The 26,238-nt window shown below is 38.0% G+C and overlaps 4 protein-coding genes across 11 annotated transcripts; 1 reads left to right on the forward strand and 3 right to left on the reverse strand.

Annotated features, from left to right (window-relative positions):
* Nucleotides 1-127: 127 nt before the first annotated feature.
* On the reverse strand, nucleotides 128-7,642 carry mlh3 (mutL homolog 3 (E. coli)). Of its 6 annotated transcripts, XM_067479908.1 has the most exons (12): nucleotides 4,583-7,642; nucleotides 4,316-4,417; nucleotides 4,141-4,220; nucleotides 3,858-3,962; nucleotides 3,661-3,745; nucleotides 3,514-3,582; nucleotides 3,276-3,384; nucleotides 1,877-2,036; nucleotides 1,752-1,775; nucleotides 1,568-1,646; nucleotides 1,172-1,323; nucleotides 128-1,080 (listed from the first exon to the last, which is right to left on the reverse strand). In XM_067479908.1, the coding sequence occupies exons 1-12, from the start codon at nucleotides 7,191-7,193 to the stop codon at nucleotides 1,012-1,014; spliced, it is 3,645 nt and encodes a 1,214-aa protein (XP_067336009.1). In that variant the 5' UTR covers nucleotides 7,194-7,642; the 3' UTR covers nucleotides 128-1,011. The 6 variants fall into 6 exon arrangements, 5 of the variants coding, with proteins under 5 accessions (XP_067336009.1, XP_067336011.1, XP_067336010.1 ...); XM_067479910.1 differs by lacking the exon at nucleotides 4,316-4,417; XM_067479909.1 differs by lacking the exon at nucleotides 1,752-1,775.
* A 120-nt stretch (nucleotides 7,643-7,762) lies between these two features.
* Nucleotides 7,763-9,472, reverse strand: acyp1 (acylphosphatase 1, erythrocyte (common) type). Of its 2 annotated transcripts, none has more exons than XM_067479925.1 (3): nucleotides 9,393-9,472; nucleotides 9,111-9,198; nucleotides 7,763-8,828 (listed from the first exon to the last, which is right to left on the reverse strand). In XM_067479925.1, the coding sequence occupies exons 2-3, from the start codon at nucleotides 9,189-9,191 to the stop codon at nucleotides 8,613-8,615; spliced, it is 297 nt and encodes a 98-aa protein (XP_067336026.1). In that variant the 5' UTR covers nucleotides 9,192-9,198; nucleotides 9,393-9,472; the 3' UTR covers nucleotides 7,763-8,612. The 2 variants fall into 2 exon arrangements, with proteins under 2 accessions (XP_067336026.1, XP_067336025.1); XM_067479924.1 differs by having other exon boundaries at nucleotides 9,111-9,218; nucleotides 9,393-9,470.
* A 1,432-nt stretch (nucleotides 9,473-10,904) lies between these two features.
* LOC137101605 (serine/threonine-protein kinase Nek9) lies at nucleotides 10,905-18,851 on the reverse strand. Of its 2 annotated transcripts, XR_010911080.1 has the most exons (24): nucleotides 18,384-18,851; nucleotides 17,583-17,760; nucleotides 17,427-17,482; nucleotides 17,188-17,258; nucleotides 16,966-17,071; nucleotides 16,593-16,724; nucleotides 16,387-16,497; nucleotides 16,232-16,296; nucleotides 16,075-16,125; nucleotides 15,796-15,988; nucleotides 15,578-15,722; nucleotides 15,273-15,473; nucleotides 15,075-15,121; nucleotides 14,781-14,942; nucleotides 14,585-14,693; nucleotides 14,333-14,494; nucleotides 14,008-14,175; nucleotides 13,871-13,930; nucleotides 13,556-13,743; nucleotides 13,298-13,456; nucleotides 13,061-13,165; nucleotides 12,931-12,984; nucleotides 12,588-12,841; nucleotides 10,905-12,420 (listed from the first exon to the last, which is right to left on the reverse strand). XR_010911080.1 is itself a non-coding variant. In XM_067480251.1 (23 exons), exons 1-23 carry the CDS (start codon nucleotides 18,567-18,569, stop codon nucleotides 12,662-12,664), a joined length of 2,889 nt encoding a protein of 962 aa, XP_067336352.1. In that variant the 5' UTR covers nucleotides 18,570-18,851; the 3' UTR covers nucleotides 10,905-12,661. The 2 variants fall into 2 exon arrangements, 1 of the variants encoding a protein (XP_067336352.1); XM_067480251.1 differs by having other exon boundaries at nucleotides 10,905-12,841.
* Nucleotides 18,852-20,886: 2,035 nt separating this feature from the next.
* On the forward strand, nucleotides 20,887-24,087 carry LOC137101914 (CD209 antigen-like protein E). The gene is made up of 6 exons (XM_067480901.1): nucleotides 20,887-21,044; nucleotides 21,129-21,248; nucleotides 21,464-21,727; nucleotides 21,821-21,984; nucleotides 22,920-23,065; nucleotides 23,555-24,087. The coding sequence occupies exons 1-6, from the start codon at nucleotides 20,984-20,986 to the stop codon at nucleotides 23,697-23,699; spliced, it is 900 nt and encodes a 299-aa protein (XP_067337002.1). The 5' UTR covers nucleotides 20,887-20,983; the 3' UTR covers nucleotides 23,700-24,087.
* Nucleotides 24,088-26,238: the final 2,151 nt, after the last annotated feature.

A 26,238-nucleotide genomic window follows, 5' to 3' on the forward strand; every position in this document is an offset into this window, starting at 1 on the left:
ATATATATATATATATATATATATATATATATATATATATATATATATATATATATATATATATATCTCTCTCTCTCTCTCTCTCTCTCTCTCTCTCTCTCTCTCTCTCTCTCATTTTAAAATTCCCCCCCCCCTAGCTCTACTCCAAGAGGCTTTGTAGGTAGAGTGCTCCACTCAGGATTCTGTGAGTTGATAATAAAACAAAAAAACCCTCTCTTACATTTTCCTCAGATCATTGATTGTTGTGGCCACACAGTGTACACAAAAGGAGGATGCCTCAAAAGGGAAGTTTTCATTCACAACAGAAAATGATGACCACTTTGATGTTTACTTCGAAGCAGGTCCCTAATGGGTGAGGGATAAATACATTTTTTTTCATAGGATTTTAAAATATCTTTTCTCAATGAAAAAGATAAAGGAAATAAAGATTAGGGTGATACTTTTTGCCATCATTTTTGTCCAACACCTTAATGAGTTATTAATGCTCGTCATCAGGGAGTGGGAAGTATCCAGACAAACTAGTCAAACTAAATACGAAATATGTGAAAGCCAAAATCTACAAACAGTTGTAGTACTATTGTAGTACTAGTATTATATACTATTAGTACTATTGTACTATTACTTTTTTAATAATTCAGACAATAATGCAGAAACATCACAACATCAGAACACGATTAATATTGATTAATATTACTTCTGCAAACTCTGACCTATCACAGTCCATTGCAGATGACTGACTATTTGCGGAAACAAGGGGGATATACAGGAAATACAATGTTAGATGCTGCACAATATGCTGTTCTTTTCTCTAGTAGTTTAGATTTTCTAAAATTGTCCTGCTTTCTCCTTTGTGTAAATTTACGGTGGCCTTATTTTTAGGGTTTTTTGAAGGTTGGGGAGGAACTTGACCACTCCGATTATTGGTGTTATTTAATAATGTGATTGTTATAAGTTACAATTCATTTTATTGACAATTAACTTCACAATAAAAATAAAATACATATGCTCTTATCAATTTCCACACAGATCCCACGCTTTATACATTCTTCGTAGCTTTTGAAGGTTGGGTTTCTGTAATGCCTGCAGAAAAAAGAATGTTAAGTCACCGCCAGACCGCTTTCATATCCAATGCAATGTTTAGTCCAAATCTCAGTGTGATACATTCTGGTACCTTCTTGTCTTTGTCTAAATGGAGGATGTCTACGAGGGGAGCAATGGAAGGACGGCCATGGGCACACTGGAAGGGCAGCTGGCAGGAAGACAAGGATGCTACTAAGCTGCAGCATTCATCTCTGCTAAGGCTGTCATTAAATTTGATGGCACCTGTTTAATAAGTGCACAGAATTTAGTTGTATGAGCATTTCAATTTGAAACTTGCTTATGTAATGACAATTGTATAAACAACAAACTGATATCTTAATCTTACTGAATGAGCCATGTAATATTTACAATTAAATTTTATTTAATTCTGTTTCATGAACAATGGACAAGGAGTGACAATGGGTTATTTAGGCTAATCGGCTAACATCCAAATTAATTGTAAATATTACATGGCACCCACACTTACCATGGCATGCCAGGGAGGCTAGCACTTTCAGCACAGTGAGGGGCAAAGTTCCTCTCACTCTACCAGCTGAACAGAGTAACTGAAACAAAGATTAAAGCAAAAAGGTTTTTTTGACCATCTTTTGAATTCGGATGCTTTTTCCATTACAGAAGTTAAGGAAGTAAAAAGACACCTCCAAATATACCTCGATCTGCTCTTGAAGATACTCCTAATTTGACACAAAGCAGTGATAAGGTGTTTAAAAACCATGAGCTGGATAAATGGGTGATACAGTAGACAGTCTTATTAATGAGGTTTTACATGTCCTACCTCAACAATAGGCTTGATAACAGATGGTCTGCCTCGTCTGAGTTCATTACTCTCCTTTTCCATGAAGCACAGTGGCACCTTTCCGACAAGCACCTGTGGATCTGCTGCATGTGAAAAGTTTACTTCAAGACCCAAACTCCTCAAATGTGTCTGGCAAGACCTTTGGGGAGATCAGTCTATTAGCAACGGAGGACACACTCAAATGGGGCAACTCTTATATATAAGAATGACAACCTGTGTGCCACATTAAAAAAGTACTTTGTACCGGTCACAACGGTACAAGGCAACAGCAAAACAGCAATTATTTAATATGTTTATAAATTTGCTGAAGAAGGTAGTTTAGTCTGGTTTGGATGTGATTGGTTTCCAAGTTAAGTAATTGTGTGTAATGCATTTGTGATGCCATGTATTATTAAGATGAAAGACCAGAGCATCTGAATCACAAAAAATTCAGCTCAGAACTCCAGAAAATCCCTACTTTAACCATTTTATGAGGGGAAACGAGGCAGGTTGCAGCAGTTACTGAACCACCAACAATCTTTCTCAGTCAGGTAAAGTGCTTGCATGTGTCTCTACAAAGACAATGCTGACTTGACTTTTTTGGCACTACAAGTACAAGAAAATAGAATCAACAAAAAGCATATATATATACTTCATTTTAACTAGTTTAGCTGAGCCATTTTACACAGTACCTTGAAGGAAATCTGGCTTATACTATTAATACAGTCTGAAACAACCGAGCCAGTGGAGTAATGAGGCAACTGAATAATAGCATGCAAGCCAAAGTCTTGTTAAGTTAAAGTGAGACTGAGTTACTGTACCCACCCTTTTATTTATTGTTATTGCTGCCATCACTCAACTCATGCTAAAATCAGAGGCTTGGTATTGGTTGCTGTATAGAGCAGACAGCCCACTTTTTAACCTCAATCAGTATAAGGGTCAGTCTCATCACATCACAGCAAAGAACACCTGTTTATCCTAATCAGCTACATGAATGCATACTAAAGAAGACACAGGTTCTGCTGCAGTCATTGAACAACTAACTATTCATCAGACCTCAGAAAAAAAGTTAAATATCTATACTATTTTCCTGAGAGTGAAAGCATTCTCGGATTAGAATCAGATATAGATTTTGAGATTTTGAGATTTTGAGCTATACAATGGCTTTATGAAGTATTTTTACCTCTTTACTTTGCATGGTTCATTGTGTTAAAGATCAACTAAAGTCAAATCAAATAAAAGGACAGACACATTATCACACATGTATTAGAGAAGAACAACACAACAATAAATCTAAAGGACAGTGGGGTGGGAGCGACACTCACATATTAGCCATACTTTGATGGAAATCTACTGGTTTTACTTGTACGGTGTTGCATTTTGTTATAGAAAAACAAACCTAAGCAGCCTTAGCTCATCTTCTTTTAAGGTGATAACAAGGGGTGGCAAAATTGTTGATGAACACAAACGTCTCTCCCCTGGTGCATCTGGGTCTTCCTCATAGGAATCTATAGTGGCAGACACAGATATGGCAGAAGTGTCACATCAGGGTTCCAACAAAAACTGTGTTAATTTCCCATGTATGTTATTATATTATTTTACAATATTAATACTGTGCATTGAGTGTTCTTCTATACCTGCAACTAGATTTTCAAGTCGAACTCTTTCATGTGCAGCATGCTGATCCACCAGAACAAGTAGGTTTCCTGGGATTTGAATTTAAAATGCGCAAGTAAGAAAATGAAAAAAAGCCATGAAAATCAACAACTAAAAATACTGTTTACCTTCAGTTTCACTTTGTTCTGCAGGCTCATCATCTCTTGTATTGATAACACATGCGAGAAATTTTTTGTCCACTTGATGAATAACCTATAAAGTAATAAGTTGTATAAAATGTTTACAGAAAACGGTTAAAAAAATTACAAAGAAGATTTTGCCACAGTACTAAAAAAGGGTGATGAAAACCAAAGGAGAATTTTACCTTCATTGAGTGAACCATAGCCTTATTAAATCGATATGGAAATAGGATGTTGTGGATCTTTACAGCCAGTCCATCAGATGGCCTACTTGATATGTCCACACCAACCTTTAGGCACAATAGAGTTAACAAGGCGTCATAAACTCAGCGTAGCCATAGGCTTAATTAAAACCTGAATTTCTTTTGAATTTGAAAGGCAAAACTAAAATAATGAGATTAAAATACTGTTCTATAACCAGAGGTTAACTTGCATGTTCTAAAGGTAAAAACCGTAACGTTTGTTTACCATAGGAGGTTGGACAAACACAGGATTATTCCATTTTGAGTACAATGAGGAAAGTGAGTTGGAAGTCTCATCTCCATCACCTGCGAGTGTAGACACATTTACATGTGAGTACAAACAAGTAATTCATTTTTTCATAACCCTTTTGTTTTAAAAATGCCATCTGTCTGTAAGGTACCTCTGCCATCAGGCCCTGAACTAATCACTCTTTCTGTCCTGGATTTGGACAGAAAGGGAAAGACTACATCCACCTGAAATGGGTAACACCTGTATTCCATCCCTGCAGTTTAAGGAACATAAAAGTAACCATGACCACTATGGCTGAAACTTGATCCATATAAGAACAAACTGTAAATATATTTTCTCAGATACATCAACAGCAATGAAAGTGTTCTTTATTATTGTTGAAAAGAGTTCCTACATATTATTATAACTGCTACCTCACCCTTTTTTGTGACAACGCTAACTGCCATGTTGGTGACATCCGATGTACATTGCACGTGTGTTTCTTGAATAGGTGGGTCTTCATATCTGCTGAGTCCGGTCACTTTGTTAACATAAACCATCTTTCCCACAGATGTATCATACTGATAAAGCCAGTCACCTGAAGTTGTATCCTCTTCTATCTCAGTCCGTTTACAATTTGTTCTGCTCCCTGGCTCAGGATTCAGTGCTTTGTAACAACGATTTTCATCGGAATTATTATCATTAATGCCATCATTATCTCCCATGACACAGGTATTGTTCTGTGAGGTAGTCATGGATAACTGTGGTAATACTTTTGAACCCTCTGTCCTGTGTTGTTTTAAATGGCAAAGTTTAGCTGCCAACGATTTTTTTACTTTAATTTTACTCGAGACTTGTCGTAGCCGGGTAAATCCTGAGAGGCAGGGTGGACTTTGGAGAGTGTTCTCTACTGTTTCGTGGGTCTTTGAAAGATTCCCATCTAACTGGTCCATGTGGCAAACTGACAAGTTTTCAACATTCAAATCGAAGCTGCCTGTCTGGGGAAGTGTGATTCTGTTATGAAAATTTGTCTCCAGCGAAGATATTTTAATTTCATCTGGTTTACAAAATATTCTTCTAAATTTGTCAAGAGATCCAGACTCGTTACGTAACGACAGCTTATGACAAGATAAAAATGTGGGCATATTTGGGGGGATAACAGAAACTAAGTCCTTGCCCACTTTCTGTAAAGGTTTGTCGTGGCTTGCATCTAATGAGATTTTGCGCTTTGGTGCTAAAGAACCCTCCTCACATTTTTGGGATATGTTTTGCTGCTGAAAGAGTAAGCTACACATTTGGGACTTGTCCTGAGTTTCCAGACTTTCATGAATGTATGGATCACAAAGACTGATCCTTCGGTTACATACTAAAGTCTTTTCATGGCCCCCTGTACCTGTACATGCAGGTAGTATTTGTTCAGTATTTTGTAAATCAGGCTGAATCTTTTGAGAAATGCTGTCTAACAAAGTCATGTTGCTGGTTGAGGTAGTATTGTTTGATTTTGTCTCGGTTTCATTTGGAAGTTCCAGTTTTTCACTTTCTATTTGTCTGACTGAACCTGACATAGGTAGAATATGAGAGAAATCCCCAACCTCACTTAATGTTGGCTCCTCTTCTTCATTAATGCTATCATCAGATGAAGGGTACAAGCTACTCAGATTACAAGATAGCTCATTTCTATATTCTTTGTTTATGCTTTTTTCACTTGTTATCTTTTCCAGTTGAGCTGTAGTTGATTTTTCTTGCTCCATCTGTTCAGACTGTTCTTTGTACTCCATCAGATCTGACATTAGGCAAATGCTGCTCTGAGATACACCGTCACTGCGCTTACGATGAACGGAGTCAGATGCCAGTTTTATTCCAAGGCTGCAGTCAAGTGTGGCAGCACTGCGGGTTGCTAGGCCACCTGTGCCCTCATCTTGTTCTGTAATGTCAGCGCCAAACAATTTTGGCGATACATAGTCCAAGTCATCTTCACAGAGCACAGCTACCAAGTTTTCGCTTCTCAGAAATGCTTTCACTGCCCCTTCTATGCACAGCAAAATACCATCCCAATCTTTAAATTCTATTAGTGTTTTGGCAGGCTCAAGACAAATGTCATATTCTGAGTAGGAGCATTTGATGTTGATGACGTACACTCCGTGCAGCTCTTGGCTTCGTTTGTGCTTTGGGCTCCTGATGGCAGACTGCCCATCTGGACTGTCATTCTTCTGTGTCGAACTGCTCAGTCTGCGTAGGAGAAGGTTCAACAGCTTGTGTATCCGTGTTTTTAGCAGCAGCCTTTCATTTATATACAGGAACTGTAAGCTGTTGTTGTAGTGGCCTTCTCTGCCAATGTAACCAATCACTTCAAACCCTCCAAGTGAGTAACTGATTTCCCTCATTTTCTGTGCTCGCCCGAGGCTGTGAATCTGCACAAATCTTTGGTATGTGTTTTTGGCTTTACAAAGCTGCACCATCATGGCTCCTGTGCAGTCATTCTTGAGAGTGAAGGACACAGACGGATGCATCAGTGAAATAGCCTCCACTCTATGTCTGATCCTCTCACCCTCAAGGACAGCATCCATCCTCTTCCTCCGGACTGGCATATTGTGGAAGAAGTTACAAATTACTACAGTTGTCCCTGCAGATGGTCGAGCAGTCTCTGCTTCAAACACATCCAAGCTCTTGCCATCCTTGAAAACTTTGACGTGCGTTTTCAGTGATGACCTGGTCCGTGATGAGATTTCAACAAGTGTGGCTAGAGACACAATACTGGCCAAGGCCTCCCCCCTAAACCCGTACCACTTAAGGTTGTCCAGATCTTCAACGGTGCCGCATTTGCTTGTGTGATATCTGTTTCCCACGCACTTTATATCCTCAACGCTCATCCCAGCACCATTGTCGATCACTTGAACTTTAAATGCCTCCATGTCCATCCTGACACCCACACAAGTCGCCCCAGCATCAATGCTGTTTAGGATGAGCTCCTCTACGCACTGCTGAAAGGAGGGGATGGCGACACCAGAGCGAAGTTTCCCCTGGACCTCTTTGGGTAAACACTTAATCATGCTTCATTATATTCAGGTTTCTTTGTTTGTATAGTCTACACACTTGTTGCTATATACGTATATACAGCGAGGCTAACAACGTGTGCTCAGGTACAGTTGCTAAATAACATTACCCAATGCTGTCTACTGTTAGCTAGTTTAGTAAGGCCCGACGATAACTACTGAAAGACGTATTAAAATGAAACTCGGTCGATTAATTATTGAATTAAACAAATTAAACGAAAACACTGAAACACAAAATCAGCTGCTGTTTACAGACAACGTGACACAAAACAGATGGCCGTAGCAGCTAACGGCGGAAGCTAACAGCGCCATCTTCTGGGGTGAAGGACCAACAGATTAACCAACGTCTTCTTTTTGTTTTGTGTTATGAACCAGCTTCTAACATGCTGAGCTCCACCTACTGTACGGAGTGTAAATTCCTACGTCTTTTATTCAAGTCATCAATTCATGATTCGTCTAATTTATTGCAAGCTTATTAACTTTCCGTTCCTACAACTAAGAGGTCAATACACACATTTCCATCACAATTGTCTGTAACAAATGAAAAGATGTCTTGTGGATATGACCGTGGTTAAGTTTAATTTTATTTTTCCTACCATCTGCAACTTTGAAGTACAGGTGTCACTCATTACATTAACGATGGTTTCATTGTATTGAAGTGTCCCCAGTAGGATGTTACTGCAGGCACAATGCAGATCCATGAAACCAAAAGCAGCTAAATGGAATGCAGCATCAGCATTTTATTACTACCACCTTATAATACTTTTACTATGTATGACACACACACACACAAAATTCTGCGATCAGGTGACACACTGCTATTTACCTAACAGTTACAAACCCAAAGGCCTAAAAAAATCAAATATGCCTCTGCCTTTTCTTGGAGTAACTCAGCTGTTACATAACTCATCATTGCCACCAGAATTTTCAATAACAAATCAACAAAAATTATAGATTGTTTCAACAATTCCAGAGTCACTGGCAAAGTTATGTGCTTTCCAAAAGGGGTCAGCAGCATTCCGAGGAGCGTTCAGCCATTTATCCTGCTCGTCCCTGAATAAAACTATATGGAGCCCAACAAAGAAAATTTCAAGGTCATACTGTTTGCTCTAAAGAAAGTTTGCCAGACTGTGGTTACTTTGCAAATTTCAGTTTTTAACAGATTCAGTCTTTTGAATAATGTAATTCCCCTTATATAAACCCTGTAAATGTGAATTTTAGATACTGAAAACAAAGTGAAGCCTGCTGTAATGTAATTTCTATTTATTAAGTGCATATGTTTTAAATGTTAAGGAGTACTATTATGCAACAAAATTCATTAAACAGTTTAAGTTGTATTCCAAACCAATAAATAAAGAGATTAAATAAATAAATCTGTTTTAATGTTCATTTTGCAGGCAAAACCTAAAGCGTATTTTACTTTACTATGTTAAATGATGAGTGTTCTAGGCTGGTAACTGTTCTCTCATTCCTAAACTCCGCCTTGGTTATGTGTGACTTGGGGCTTCCAGTAGACTTTAGCCATTCTTGCATTTCTTTTACTTTGCTGTGTGGGCCCTGTAGCTGCCCCTGAACAGTTCCTGTACTTGAATTTTGGACCCAGCCAACCAGGCCAAGCTTCTTCCCTTCTGCCTAGAAAAAAATTAAAATAAACAAAATCAGAGTCAGTTTAGAACACGTCTGGGATATAACAAAGTGTGTAATATTGACTATTATCACTAGTACACACATATACATATCCACACATGTGTATATACATCTATATATATCTATATCTATTTAGATATATATCTATCTTGACATATCTTGACGTACACAGATACACACACAATATATATATATATATATATGAATACGCATAAAACAATTGAGGCTAAATTGACATGGTGCATGTAGCTCATCAATGCCACTTACTTGAGTGTACTTGCGAAAAAATACACCTTGCACTCTGCCGAAAATTTCATAATCCACTGAAATTAGGTCTTCACTGGACATAGTGAACCTAAAAATGGACAAGTAAGGCTAAGACATATAGAAAGTTCTAGCGTTACCGTTCCCATAGCTACAAGCTATGATAATGCAGTTATTTTATATTTAGATAATGCAGTCATTGCAAGCTATAATACTATCCTAATCAGTTTCATGTTTAGAAATTATGATTGCATGATAGCGTACTGCGTCAGTAATATAATTCACCTGAATCCTGTTGGGGAGCGTTAAATCAATCACCCGCGCGGACTGAGGTGGGTTTTCAAGCATACGGGTCTCTGCCGCAGGAAGTGACGTTTAACGGACCAATCGGATCACACCCGAGACACCTGGTTGTCCGGCAACAAAAGTAAACGATGGGAGAAGCAGTCAGGATTGTTATGGCGTGCGTTAGGCCTAGACGAAAGACAACAGCGCCATACAGTTTTGTATGTTTTATTTTGTCTAGCAAAAGTCAAAGTGCAAAGTCTGCTATGTTTTTGACTAGCAAGCATTACATTGTAGACTCCCACTCATTACTCTTTTTTTGTGGTATTTTAGATTAAAATACGTATGTAGTCGAAATGACAATTGAGCAAGCTTCTACCATAAGACTGATTTTGTCAAGGGCTCTATAACAGATACATTTTATTTATAGTTAAAGACTTTGACACATAATATATAGCACATGCCTTTATGGTCACATTTATTGCTTGTCTTTGTTTCCTTTCCTAGGAAGGTACACGAGGAGAAACAGTCAACAGCTGGGGGATCAGATCATGTCACATTATGAAATCTGTCAGTCAAAGATCAACGGCTTTCGGTTTGTCCCTTAAGGGGTCGTTACGCCGATTGCCCTTCTTGCCGCTAATCCGGGCACTGCCCCGGCATCAAGGTGGCTCTTGCTGGATGGGCTGGGCCCATTCTGATGGGGTGGGATTAGACATTGCATTCCAAACCAATGTCTACCACTATGCCCCAAAATGTATGAGATGTGTCAGTATAATCTGAAAAACATGAGGTCTAACATTGAACAACAGATAAAGTCATAAGGATATACACAAAAAAAGATGCAGTCTTCAAGGGCAGTACACATTGCAGAAGAAAAACCTGGCAATGTCCATAGTCACACACAACATGTGCATGGTAGGGGAGCAGATTGAGTAAACTGGCAATTCCAAGTAAGCCTTAGTCAAAGAAGATCTCTCAGTCCCAGGGCACGACACTTACTTTATTTCTATGATTTATTTCAAAATAATTCAAAGGCCCTTTGTTACTATATGAACCTCATTCAGATGGTATCAGAGAGATTCCTGGATCCCACCATCCAAGAAAAGAATGACCACAAAAGTTAGGAAAAGAACCATAAAAGGAGAAACACAGAGAGTGAAAAGGCTCACACAAAAAAACAGGCTGGCTAAGCAACACTGGGGTGAGCCCGTTAAAAACAAAGATATTAAACAACTCAAGAAGGAGCAAACTAAAATGGACGATGACAGAATGAAGAATAAACATGAAGAAGAATGGGACAGATGGAATAAAGGGAATATAGAATTTGCTGAGAATCCTCAATCAAAAATGAGAGGAAATAAAGGAGCTCGTGACATCACAATAAATAATTAAAACGTAAGTAGAGAGCCAGACAAATTGCGATGGCAGAATGTGAAAAAGCATACAAAACAAAGGGATGAAAAAGACCATTGCAGGTGGACAGAAGCAGGTGTGTGGCCACGTGATGAGATAGATAAACAAAGAGAAATATATAAGGCCTTTATTGGTAATACAGGTTGGACAAGAGTAAATATAGGGAAAGAAGAGAGTTATAGTTCAGATAATGAACAAGACATGCCTCAAATTAGTGAAGACAAAACTGGTTATAGACCATTTTCCATCTCTTATTAAAACTTTGTCCAGATTGCTCAAATATATGTCATCCAAAATATACAAGAGAGAATAACATCTGGCAAACACCTTTTGTTTAATCAACAAGGATTGTACAGTGGGAGATAATGAATATACACACATAGTAAAACACAGCTAGTTTTATTGATGGCTTTTACACGAAGGAGGAAGCAAATAGATGACTGTGAGAGTGTTTGCTTATGTGACTGCTGAAAAAAAAAAATGTTGAAACCCCATCAACACACTATATAAAACAAAAAAAAAAAAAAAAAAAAAAAAAAACTTACCTTTGGCATTTTCATATTTGCAGTGGTTTCAATATCTTGCTAAGGCACTGTAATTATATTTAATTTTTTTTTACCTAATGAAAATATGGCCAGCTTAAAACAGTCCACTGACTACAGGTTACCAGTTCAACTATGACAAAGGGTTTAAACACACAAATATACAATATTTACTTGTTACAACACAAAAAAAAAAACTGTAAAAAAAGTTTACATTTAGATATTTGCTTTCAAATACATGTCAAATATGGGACATTTTAGAAAGACATATTAAAAAGAAAATGAAAAAAACAAAATCACAATAGCATTGTAACTAAAATGTGATCTATATTGTAAATTCTTTAAAGTCCACATTCTCCACTTTTTAAGAAAAGTCTTCAAATGTTTATACTGTACGTAACAAAGAAGGTAGACCTATGATGTGCTAAACTGACAAGAATTCAGAACCAAATAAAGCAGTAAGACAAAGTATCCTAGTTGTTAAAAATTGAAAAATCAGTAGTTTTATGTTTCACTGAAAAACTTCTATGTGACAATAAAAATAGACACATTTAAACAGTATACATTTGCATGGCATTATCAGAGTATGTTTATAACGGCTAATTTACGTAATAAATTATTATTAAAAAATGTTGTCGAGGCTAGTTTATTGTATTTGGCTTTTTCTCTTGGCACTTAACGTTTTAGGCAATAATAGAGCAAATAAAAATAAAGTGAAACTTAATAAAGCTATGCTTTCACACTAGGAGATTGTGCATACATGAGTATGGATACAATTCTGGTTACCAACTTTCACATCTCAACGGATGAGAAAACATTATCTTTGGAAGCTTTAGACAATGGCTTTCTATTTGCATAAGCTGGTTTCCTGTTATGTGATAAATATTCATATCTGAAGCACTTGTAACTTGTAATGCTGACATTACTAAAGGTCCAGAACAATACCACCAACACATGGACTGAACATTCATGTTGCAGAGTAACACTATGATCAGATTGTCTCTCAGAGTTGTCAAAGTCCAATGCTTCATGTTGAATCCAGCCAACATTTCCATTGGTGGAGAAACTAGCTACCCCACACAGACAGAAGTGTAAATATAAGAATGTGCAAGGTATTATACAGTATTATGTATGCAGTCATAATCATGCAACCTTGGCACTCTGTCAAACATGTATGTTGTAATATAACCACTGGCATGAGGATGCACTCTACTGCACCTTTAACCAGTCCACTTACCATCTAACCAGCTTGCTTCATTTACTATAAGTTGTGACACTTCTCCCATAATTGTGAATACTGCAGGGTGAGGCTCACACACTTGCCCCTGCAGATCTGCTCCCATGGTTTGTGAATCCACCTCCTCTTCCACTCCCATCCCCAGGCATACAATCAGAGTGATGGTTTCCATTACTGTCGCATTCTGTTTTCTGTAGCACTGAACGATTAATTGCTGCCCAAAGTCTCTCATTCTCATTTTGCTGTTCACTGACCTAAAGATGGCAAAAATATAAACTGCATTACACATAGGGTGCAGCCTTCATTTTAAGGCTTGAAGTTGGCCCTAGGGAAAACGTCTCACCTGCTTTTCAAGCATCTGAATTCTCATCTCTTGACGGGCGACTGTCTCTCGCAGCTGTAAAATAAACTGAAAGGTTAATAATGTGGACATTAGACATTAGTTCATGAGTTTGATAGTTTAGACTTGGTACCTGTGTGACCTCACTACTTGCACTGCAGCATACACCCAGTTCTCCTTTTTTGCAGACTTGAGCCTCTTTCACCCCATTAAAGTCGTCACAGCTCATTCGTTTAGTCTGTGGAGCCAAATGAGAAGAATGATTGGAAGGAAAAGTACTATTGTGTAATCGAAAGAAAAAAAATCTATTAATAATGTTAATATAAAAGGTATGTCTAAATTAGTGCAAACAACATCTATAATGGCATACCGATAAGCCTTTCTTACTGCTGACAGCTGCTGCCACAGCCTTCAGTTCTTTCAGCTCTTCATAGGGCAGAGTGACACTCTCTGTAAAAGTAGAGAGCGGATCAGGAGTCGATGGCTCCGACTCTTGTGTCATTGGGATGAACTCTGCATCTTCAAGTTCCTAATGAAGGAGAACCTTATACAATTCATTCAGTTCAAAAATTTAGGACTTTATCTTATGATAAAGAACAAAATTTTCCTTTTCCCATAGTGTTGCTACCTTTCTAAGCCATAGAGGGCAGGAGCTGTCACCAGTCTGATTTGCCATTGACATCAATGGGGTATCCAAAAGACATTCCTCTGTGTTGACTTCCAGTGTACCCCCAAGACCCCTATCACGACTTCCTGTTTCAGAACCAGGCTCCAACTCCATATCCACAGTAGATCTAGATGCCTCCTGGCTCAGTCCTATACACATACACATACACACACACACACACACACAAAAACACAAACAATACAAGTATAATAAAGATTTGTTCTTCACCAAAGAAAATGAATCAATACACAAATTAGTGACCAATATAATATTTACCACTTCCAACTGATAGTCCACTGCTGTTTGAGCGAATAGTTTTGGAGTTAAGCACCTTTTCTGCAAAGAAGAAAATCTGTTATTTGACAGCTGGCTGCTTCTATGAATCTTTTAAGTGTCTGTTTTTTATTGCTAACCCATTATGATAATGGTGTGCCAGCCACGGCAAGAGAGATCTGGTACATGGTGAAGAGAACCAAAGATGGGCCTTGGCATAGCAGGGCAAACCTCAGAACCAAAACCTTTATCAGCAGGCATCCCAAGTCTCCCGTTGCCTGCATTTCCCCATGCAAAGATCTGATTGTCTGGAAGACAAAGACAAAAAAAAAGTTTTCACTAAGTTGTGAATTCCAGCAAGAAATAATAAAAAAAAAAAAAAAAACAATTTAAATTCCTAGAACAAACAAAAAAAACATTTATATATAATTTCCATATGTGCATTACAGAACTATAAGTTCCTACCCTCAGTGGCAGTAATGGTGAAATCATCTCCACAAGACACTTTGGTCACCATCTTTCCTCCAAAAGGTCCAACAAGGACTTGGACACGTTGGTGTTTCCTAAAATCCTTCACACCCAGCTGCCCATATTTGTTGCAACCAAAGGTAATCAGATGACCACGTTCTGCAAATCAGAAAATCATATGAAATAATGTTTCTTTGAAATTTTGACAGTATTCACAGGGGAGAAATATCTTGGTCCTTTTTGCAGTACCATCAATTGCTGCTGTGTGCGTTTTCCCTGGAGCTATAACCTGGATCTTGAACCGTGAAAGCTGCTTTACCAAGGTCAGTGTGGTGATGTACGGGGTCCCCTGGTAACCCTGGTGTGGGGCACAGCAAGAATGTACAAACATAACTGCATTACCTAGAGTCTTTATATCACAGTCCTTTAAGGTATAAGCTAGTACCTCTCCAGGGTGGTTTTTGAGACCGGAAAATGCCTGGTTAAGACACAGTTTATTAAATTCATTGTTTCCACACGCCAACACTTTGCCGGTTTCTGTCAAAAAGAAAGTTCCATCACTGCCACATGATACTGAAGAGATGGTGGCGCCTTTAGGGATTTCAACCTGAAAGAACAGGCAATTAAAAAAAATAGCCAGAAATGAGAGGATTTTATCACATTGCTTGAAACACTTTTCATCCAGTTGATTCATGTAAGGACAGTCGAGAGTAAGCTACAACAGAAAAAACTGTCTTACTTGCATCGGAGAAGAGAAGTCATCCTCACATTCCAGGCCGAGGCGACCTGCAGCAGGAAAATAGAACAGTTCACTCAAACCAGAGATTATGGTCGTATACGCAAGCAAGGAAACTGTCTCCACCTACTGGATACACTCATAACAGCAAAAACAACCTGGAAGGCTTAAAACAGCAGTACACACAAGGACCATATGTACCATACTCTCCGCAGCCCCAGGAGAAGATCTCCCCACTGTGAGTCAGGACCACAACATGGTTGTCACCACAAGAAACCTGACGAACAGGCCGCTCCTCAAAAAACTCCAGAAGTACAGGCTCCAAAACCTCCATGCCAAGCTCACCCTCCACTCCAATGCAGCCATAATAGTCTGAACCAAACATGTACATCTGGTCCTCATCTGCAAAAGCAACAGCAGAGAGTTAATCAGAAAAAGTGCAAGGTTGCTTTATGGAGTTTCTTTCTATTAAGTTTACGTTTTCAAAGGAAACTTTCTCCACTCACCGGTGACACAGGCAGTGAAGTCAGCCCCACACGCCACCTGTCGAACGGCCTTCCCCTGAAGCTTCTCCACTTTCTTGGGCTGCCGGTACGAGGACTGGTCACCATGCCCCAGCTGCCCCACCATCTTGGCTCCACCTTGAACATTCTGAAAAGAGTTGAGATAGTGTTAGTGAAGTGCAAGAAGTACTGAACTACTTGAATGAGGGATTAATACTCACAGCCCAAGTATACAGCTCCTTCTCCACTGTCACCACTGCAAAGTGACTCTCTCCTGCACACACATGTTGAGCACTGCTGCCCCCTTTAAATGTGTCCAATTTCTGGGGGGTGAACTTCCCTCCCCCCCAGAAGTACACCTCCCTTGAGCGTGTGGTCACAACAGCAACAGGGGTCTCTGTCACAGTATTCAATCTATGTAACAGCCAGGACAAATCTGTTAAAAACTTTAAACTCATACTTCGACACAACAGAAAGGCTTTCACAAAGTGTTAACTTACTTTGGTTTCCTCATGGCAGAGTTCAGCAAGGCAACTCGCTCATCAAGCTCCCTAACAAAGAACAAAGTTGTCATAGGAGGTTTACCTAAACATTCAATGCATCGCTCATCTCTCTGATTTTTTTTTTGGTTATTAACAAAACACATTTGTTTCTCACTGTCGGCAGGAGGAGATATATGGCTGCTCCAGAATCTGCTCAGCAGTAGGCCTCTTTGCAGGATCCTGGATCACAAAGATAAGACCTTAGCTCTGATTCTTCTGTTCTGCAACAATTCAAAACACCACCCTCCACAGATTATTTCTGTTACTCACTTGATCGAGGCACTCATACACTAGCTTTATTAGTGCAGGTGAATAAACATCTGAGTCCATTTCCATTGTCCAATTTCCCTGGACTATTTTTACACAGAGATTCAGAGGGTTCTGCATGGACACAAACAGAATTAATTAATTCTAGGGAAAAAGACACCAAATTTCTGATCAACGCAAATAATAAAATACATTCTTAGCAGACATACCGTTGCATCAAATGTTCTTGTGAGAGTTAAGACTTCAAATAGTACACAACCCATGGCCCAGATGTCTGATTTGAAGTTGTACTTCGCACCCTGGCACAATTCAGGTGACATGTAATATGGAGTTCCCACACACTGGATTTACAGAGGAAGACAATGTTTGAGAATAAGCATTCAAGCAACATGACAAAATAACCTACAGGTATTCCCCAACTGGCCCAAGTGTTAAACAATATAACATCTTAAAGGAAGAGCGTTCCCAGACTGAGGATGCACAATACAACTACAGCAACAGACTCGACAGAGGGAAGAGAATATTTCAACAATGTGTAATATTTACTATCATAGACTCCTGATTTGAAGCTTTACAACTTACAGTCTCTGCCATCGAAAACTCAGAGTCCAGCTTCTTTGCAAGTCCATAGTCACCCAATTTAATGAGGTCCGTCTTTGTCAAAAAAATGTTCAGAGTTTTGATATCTCTGCATGAAAAACACAATGGTTCCATTATTTTAAAAATAACGATTTAAAAACAATACAGTAATGTGTACTGCCAGATGCATTCTATAAAGGCTTGAAAATGGGCTGAACATCTAACCTGTGTAATATTCCAGCCTTGTGAATGTGGGCCACTGCTGAAGCGATTTGGTAGAGATACCATATCACCACCTATGAAAACATGTCAAATCTAGAGATAAAATAGTCTGTATTTTTTATATATATATATATATATATATATATATATATATATATATATATATATATATATATATATATATATATATATATATATATATATATATAAAAAACAAATAGCCTGCAATGTTGTACTCATACCTCTTCACTGAAGAGTTTCCCTCTTTGTTGGATGATTTTATCATACAGATTTCCTCCTGTCATGACAAGTCCATTAACCACTCTGCCAATGCAACCAGCGTTCCAACTAATCATAATCAGATCTGCAGTTCAGACACAGACACTGTATTTTCTTACCATTACAATACTCCAATTCAATGAGCAGAGTGTTTTTATCCATGAAGTGATTGAAGTAGGCTATGATGTTGTTGTGCTCCAGAATGGAGAGGATGCTTATTTCATTCATGACATCTCTGCGCTCCTTTTCTGAGAGTGAGTTCAGCTCCACCTCCTTCCATACCACCAGAGAGTTGTCCTGAGGAAAGCAGAGGGGACATCTCATTTTATATTGCCACTAAAATATTAGTTTCTCCAGATGATAAATGTATGTTTCTCTACTGTTATATCTTTATGCAAATAGGACAGACAGAGAAGGGAAGACTCATCACACACAGGACACACATAACCTTTTATGGCAGTCTGTATAATTTGTTCAAAATGGTCTTATGGTCTGCAAACATGCAGTGTATGTACAACCAGTTAAATTCCAGGTTAAAGAAGCAAGACATGGGAAAATCATTTATCGTGTTCTCGCTCAAGAATTTCTCACAGAGTTATGGAAAGGGAGGAACAGTGAGCAATTGCGTTAGGTAGACAGTGTGCAGCAAACACGATGTTGTACTACTGGCGAGGGATTTGTGATATATCACACATTTTCACGCAGGGATACTCTGGATAAAACAACAAGTCACAGCTATGGGGTAAACTTGAACATGTTTTCCTCGTCTTGTTTGTGTTACAGTGTGGATAAATCACTTAAGGGAACAGTGTGTCAACAACAAAGTTTGCGGAGAAGTTGTTGCACGGCATACTGTGCATAACGCCAATTCTCTGCCTTTTAAACCCAGAAAACTGTGCCGGGACTGGCTCTCAACTTACCTCTGTTCTTCGGTAAAGGATTGCTTCACCAAACGCCCCCCTCCCGAGGATCCGGATCGGAATGTAATGCAACTTTTCTTCCTCGCCATTAAATGTGCTCGACGCGGATCGCTCACTGACCACAGATCCACCGCCCAATTCTGAATTTAGCGAGTCAAAATGTCTTTCATAGTCCTCCAGTGACATTTCTGTTTAGGGACTTGTTAACATTAGCCAATGGCAGTGATGGAAATAATCCGAACAGGCCTAACGACAAGTCTTTCTGAAAGACTCCTACAAAACCGTACACACGTCTAATATGTACTACTAATACTCGTGTCGGCAAAATAAAAGGACCTGTCAAACTGCGAGGACATCCAGATACCTCAGACCTACTTAAATATTACAATGTATAAAAAAAACACAACGTAGCAAAATGCGTGCAACTAACGCTACAGTAGTTGCACCAGTGTCAAGCGTGACACAACAAACATGACCACGTTCACGCGGCTTTTTGAATTTCCAGAATAAAGCGCATATCCTCTGACGTGTGGACGTGTATTTTACGATGAAAATCTGTAAGGCGCATTTCCGGTAGTGGTCAACGTGACTATAACAAGACGTTGTAGCTAAAGCACTGCCTTGCACACGAAAATGCTGTCATGCAAATGTTAACCATAAAAGGAGCCAATTGAAGTTCACCTTACAAAGAAACTAGTAAACGATTGTTTAAATGGGCTTCGACTTCTCTGACTCTCCACTAAGAGGCAGTCACACACCGAAAAGTCTTCCCCCGTTTCCGCGCTTTCAAACCCGGAAGCTGTCAAAGTAAACTGTCTGCTTGGGCAGAAAAGCTTTCCTAAAGGACCATCGTTAACATGCAGTATCTGCACACAGCCACACCAATAACACCACCCAAAATATTAAGAACTAATAAATTGTTATGTATCACCTGTCAACAAATAAAGTGGTTAATATGAGCTCAACTTTTACCAGCAGAAATCTTTGACCTTTATTTTGAATTCATTACTGTACAGGATTTGCCATAATTATCATAATCGCTATTGTTTAAAATACATAGATATTGCTATATGTGTCAATGTTTTCTTGCCAATTTCTATTTCATACTAAATTAACAAGAATAATGTGGTCCAGTATTTCAAACATCTTTGAGATATAAATGCTCAGTTGAAAATTCACTGGTAGGTACACTGAGGTCAAACTGGTGCAGTACAGTACTGGTACAATGGTCGTCCCTTCATAAAGGTGATAATGTTCAGGTTTTGTTGCTACAGTTTTAAAGAGCTGTTGGTTCAGCTGTATGCCACCTTTGGGCACTGCAGTCTTTGTTGCTATTGCGTTAGGCTACATTTTACTGTATGTAGGCCAGCCTCACTGATGGAGGTCACATCTACACAAAGTCAATACGCAAGTAAAAGTGCGATTACGGTTACTCTTCTAAAAAAATATAGTTCAAGCAGAAGTAGACATTTTTATCACACAAGTACTTTAAAGAAATTTGTTTACTGAGTACTGATAGTTGGTTAACCCATGGTAATACAGAACATTTTTTGTTTGAGAATGTTTTTTTACTAAGAATCTGCATCTGTAACTACATAGTAACTAAATGTGTCACTGACTGTAGTGACTAAACTACAATAGTTCCTTTTAAATTGCAAGAGAAAAAAGTATTATAAAAGTCATATCATGCGAAAATACTATAGTAAAGCTTGAGTACATTGAGTACAATGCCAATTCAAATAAAGCTGGAACGATGTGTAAAATGTGAATAAAAACATAATGTAATGATTTGCAAATCAAAACTCTGCAAATCAACCAATATTTTATTCACAATAGAACATAAACAACATATCAGATGTTAAAACTGAGACATTTTACCATTTCATGGTAACTTTTTTTGAGATGTGTTGCTGCCATCAAATTTGAAATTAGCTAATTTTTAGAGGAAATATCTCAGATTCAACATCTGATACATTGTTTATGTTATATTTTAAATAAGATATGGGTTGATGAGATTTGCAAATCATGCATTCTGTTTTTATTTACGTTTTACACATCATCCCAACTTTTTTGAATTGGGGTTGTAGTTACTTACCGACTCTACTCATAGTTGGGTCTGCAAATTAATAGAAAATGCCTGTCTGTATCCTCTAACATAATGCAAATAAACAGCACCACAAAAATTTTTTATCTTGGGTGGCCCAACAAAATTGCAGACTGACTATACTGTATATCATTGAGCATTTTTGGAAAATCCAATGAGTCACTTTTAAATATTAAGCTAACTCCACAGAAGATATTTAATTTGGCTGATGCACCAAATCACTCCACAGAATCACAGAATTACACTGAAACAAAAATTACATAAATAGAATATAATAACTCTGTTCTGCTCATTGACACAAAGCATTACCTGCAAAAAATTAAGTAAAATAACCGACTGACTATTCTGACACATATTTACTTAAGAGAGAGAGGGAGCTAATGGGAACGTAAGCACACACACTCTCACTTACACATTTACTGTTTTGTAACACTGACTGCAGCAGCTGTGTTACAGAGGTAAAAGTGCAGCTTGAAAACTAGAGGGATATACAGACATGATTTCAAATGACTACAGCACAGATGGAGCATCTTTATACCGTAGTACAAGAAGCATAGGTAGGCTTGTGTTTTCAAACTGAATCTATTGCATTATGATCAGTTATTCCTGTTGAGATCACATTCACGCTTCTGTTTGTTTAGGCTCTACAGACATGGTCAAAGTTGGGTCCAGAAGGTTTTCACTCTATACACTGGTTATTGCGTGTTTAGGACTGCTGAACATTGTTCTGCTGATAACTGCTGTTGCTATCGGGATTTACTGTGAGTACAACTCAACCAAAAGCGGTGTCGAATCTTTGGTTTTAGTCGTTTAGAGTCAGTTTGAAGTACACTTCAGTAACTGTTCTATGGTGAATATTTACCAAGTTTACATCATTACCTTTGTTGTCCTTTTTGTCTCGCTGATATGAATTATATAGTAAATAATGTACACAATGAAATAGACAATGTTAAATATTTATTTCTGTTAATCAAAGGTGGCATAGTCAGTGAGGAATCTACCCCTCATCAAATAACTGCACAAACCCTCTTCATTGAGGTGAAACAACTTCAGACGCTGAAAAGTGAAGTTATCAAAGCTCATGAAGAGGCCAAACAAGCATTACAGAAAGAGACCAGGAGCCATCAGCTATTGAAAGTACAGTTAGAGCAGAACAAGACCCTCAGTGACACCCTTCAGGGGCAGCTTGAGAAACTACTTGGGATGAGAACAACACTTATGTCCAATACATCTGATATTCGTGAGAAGCTATCGTTTCATTTTTAAAAAATGAATTTTAGAATCAATCCATTACTTCTTATTGTAACTTTTACTACATTTTCTGTTTTACCAGGAGAAAGTTGTGGACAATGCCTCTCAGGATGGGTTTTAATAAATTCAACATGCTACTTTCATGCTAAATCATCACCAGAAACCTTAAAGAGCTGGGCAGACAGTAAAGCAGACTGTATCAGTCGTGGAGCAAGATTGGTAGTGATTGATAACTGGGAGGAGCAGGTAGGTGCACTAAACTATAGATGAATGCCCATGAAAACCTCCTTCATCATTTGACATTCTCATTGATTATGCACAGAGCATGTGTTGGACATGTACAGAGTTGTGGTTATTTATATTTATATTTATTTATGTCACATTGTCTGTGTGAATGTTTTCGGTCTGGAAACGTTCACCTGTGATGTTGCTCGTGTTAGATACTTCTGCACAGTAAAAATCGCATTCATTAAGACAACCAGACTTATGGAGCTTCTTTGAGAGAGTCTTCTCTTTGAAACATTAACATTTTTCTTCAGCTGAGTATCTCAGCTAGTGTAGTGATATATACACAAAGCACAGGCTAATTTTAAAGAAAAAAAATATGAACGGGAGTACACAGACTTTGATCTCTCGGTCTAACATTAGAAAATGTTAAAGAACATGAAGCTGGATTTAAAATGGTTTCTCAGCTGGATTCAACTGGTTACTCAATGTACTCCAAACTATATACGATCGATGGGATTTAATAAATATAACATTTCACATACTATCCAGAACAGAGACAATGTTTCCTAGGTGTTAAGAAGTTAGCCTCCTTTCTATTGGTCTTCAGATAGAACGGCAACCTGTCCAGGGTGGGACAGGCTTTAGCCCCCCATGATAAGATAATGGATGGATTATAACAATAATAACAAGAAAGGTTCATTTTAAGCATTGAAATACATTTTCTTTGAGCCATTCACATGGAAATTACAGCTTTAATGCCCATGTGTTTTCAAATATCTGCTATGATATATAATGTATTTGCTAACAAATATTAGGTGTCATTTGTGAGAGCAATGCTTTATTACAGTACAGTATGTGCTCACCTTACCATTTGATTAACTGATATTGTATAAATGCAGTGCTAATAAATATGGTCAAAATGTGATGTTGTTTCACCTCTTTCTTTTACCTAGCTTAATATTTTTGAAAATCTACCAAAAACTGATTCGAACGTTCGACCGTGGTGGCGCAGAACTGGGTCAATTTGGATTGGTCTTACAGATGCTGAAACAGAAGGCACTTGGGTGTGGGTAAACAATGTGACTCTAGGAGATGGAAGGTAAGAGCTTTAAAACATTTAGGAAACTATTCACTTTCTTGGTGATTTTAAACACTGACTCTGCTCTAATGTCAGAAACATAGAAATGACATTAGAGTCAGCAGGTGATTTGAACCTCATACGCATTCAAACAGGAAGCAGGAAAAACAATTATCCTCTGCTCAGCCAATAAGTATATTAGGTATATTAATAAGTATTAATAGGTAGAGCCATGGCAGCTGTTGTTCCTGCTTCCAGTTTTTATCTAGCTTAATATTTAGTAAACCATCATTGATTTTCTCATCAACCCTACAAAAGTGGGAATATTTGCCCAAATGTCAAATTACTGCTTTAACAAGATTTATGGAACGTTGGTAACAATGCAGCGACTAAATACATATGTAAACGTGGAAAAAAACAAATACAATTCATTGCAATTAAACTACAAATTCCATCTTCCCACACTTTGACTAAGTAAAATGTAAGAGTCTAATTTGATTCTTGTCCTAGGTACTGGATACAAGGGGAGCCCAACAACCACGGAGACAATGAGAACTGTGGAGCATTCCTGAAAATAGACGACCCTAGGAAGTCATGGTTTGATTCAAACTGCCAAGATAAGAAGGAATGGTTATGTGAAATGCAACCCAACTAGCTGAAGGCAGCATGTCTGTATCAAGCCTGGAGAAAGAGCTCAAGTCATTTGTTTCCAAACAACAACTTGAATACATTCATTTATTGTAATATTTTTAAACAAAATAGCTGTTAATTATTGTCTAGTTAATGGTTCGTACTTACCTGGAATATGCTGATCGTGTTTCTAAGTGTAAATAGATAAGACATGATTTTGTTTTCTTCTCTTTTCATCTTGTGTTCAGTGATAATTAACTAATCTTAGCAAACATGCAAAACAACAATTGTGTGCTGCCAAACATGCTATAATTCTCATGTTAATACAGCTCATAAAACACAAGAGGTCCAAACATGAATCTTGTTATGATGTACACTTGATACTGTCAATTAAAATAAAGGTATAAATAAAGCTGAGGTGCCTGAATGACATTTTGTTACATGTAGTTTGATGCTGCTTAAAACACATTTTACTGAGTGTGATCTCACTGAAAACATGTTTTATTGTAAAAAGGTTTAACAAGTTTCTCACAAAGAATTACTTAGAGTTGTTGGCATCAGGGGGACACACTGGGTAAATCTTGTTTGTGACAGCTGGCTGTCCATTCTAAACATCCACTCACCAACAACTTTATTAGTTTTACCTTATGAGCACCAGGTTGGAATCAATACTGCCTTCACAACTGTGTTAATTCTTTGTGGCGCAGAGGGTTGTACGTGGAAACACCAGTAAATCAGCAGTTCCTGAAATAGTCAGACCAGCACAAATTAGCACCAGTAACCATGTCATGTTCAGGGTCCCTTAAATTACCTTTTTACCTCATTCTGATGCTCAAATACAAATACTAGTCATCAGCATAAACACACCAGGCTTATCATGGAAAACTGGGATGCCTGTTTCATGAAGATTCCTTGCAGGAGGAAAAGTAAGGCTTGTGTAACATAATTCGTACCAAAATACAGTTGGCGTGATAACTGACTCACAATAAGAAGCAAGGCACCAAACACAGAGGTAAAGTTCCACCAAAATAGCATGAAACATATACATGAAACTATTTTAATCTACTAGAGTACTTTGTATAAACTGTTGTTCACTCAGTGCAAAATTCAATGCCCTTAATAGTGTCTCCTGCAATGTAGAAAACACCATATTGTTACCGGTGGAAAGAGTGTCTAGAAATATGGTTGTTACTCTATACTATTTGAAAATATTCACTTCCTTCTATTCCATATTTTAAAGTTTACTTTAAGTAAACTTACGATCACAAAACCTATCACGAGTCAGAGAGAGCCAAGTCCAAAGATGAGAAAAGAAGAAGTGCTTGTGGGTACAAGAGAGGAGACCATCATATACTGGCAGTACTTAGAGCACTGCAGTCATGGTGAATCAATGGGAAAGGGTCATTGGACATTTCAGCAATTACCTTGGAAATTTAAGACATGGTATGACTCACAGAAAATATCACGGTTCTTAATTGTCCCACTTCTATGATTTGGGTTTATTAATGGTTATTAAATGTGATTAAATGTTTATGAAGATGCATTTTAAACCTTTAATAATCTTATCCTAGCTGTCATTGAGCAGAGGCAGTGTACGCTCTGGGGAGGTCACCAATCTACCTCAGGGCTGGCACATAGGGGCATACAGAGACAGACAATCATGCACAGAAAGACCTGCAACCTGCAGGTCGATTTAAACCAGAGACTCAGCAGCTGTGCCAGTAGGGCAATAGGGCTAAAACTACAAATATAATGCAGTAAAAATCCTTTATCTAAAATCAAACATAAAAATTACATTTCAATGACTGCTTGAAATTTATATACCTGTAGCTTGTTATATGGTACAACAGAGGGAGGTTAATCAGAAATATGGGAAAAACATTTGATGACATTTGTTGAATACTTTAAAAATCATCAAATTAATGGCTTTTATTTTCTCTATCGCAGGTGGATCCACCTTTCCTAGCTTCATACGTATTATACTCGGTCTAGGACTGCTGAATGCAGTTTTGCTGATAGCTGCTATTGTTATTGGGAGCAACTGTAAGTATGATGGCTGAAAAAAGTTTCATTTCCCTCTTCTGTGGAATCCAATTACTCAAAAGACATTTTTTGACTCATTATAAAAATTGCCTTCTCATCAAGATCTTGTACAATATTTACAATATTTCAAAATGTTTTAATTAATGTTTGAAGATGTGTCCAGTGCAAAACAAAGCACTCGCTCAAATGTCATTAGGTATTTCAGGTGTTATGTTAATTATTTTAAAAGCATTAAATAGTATAAATATATATCTTAATACTACTAATTTTTTAGAGAAACCACACATTTCAAATTAACGTCCCTCTGATAAATAAACATTCACTCTTCGCAATTATCTCAACATAACAGTGCAGAGCACAATTTCACAATTCCACTACCCATTATAATAAAAATGGACACAGGTCTCCTTCTCTTTGTACGTTTTCATCTCTTCAGGTGCCAGAGTCAAAGACGGCTCCCTCCACATTTCCCACTCAACTGTAACTCAGCTCATCAATGAGCTGGACTATCTCCGTAGCAA

The sequence above is a fragment of the Channa argus genome, chromosome 16 (genome assembly GCF_033026475.1).
Source record: "Channa argus isolate prfri chromosome 16, Channa argus male v1.0, whole genome shotgun sequence".
Classification (NCBI taxonomy): Eukaryota; Metazoa; Chordata; class Actinopteri; order Anabantiformes; family Channidae; genus Channa; species Channa argus.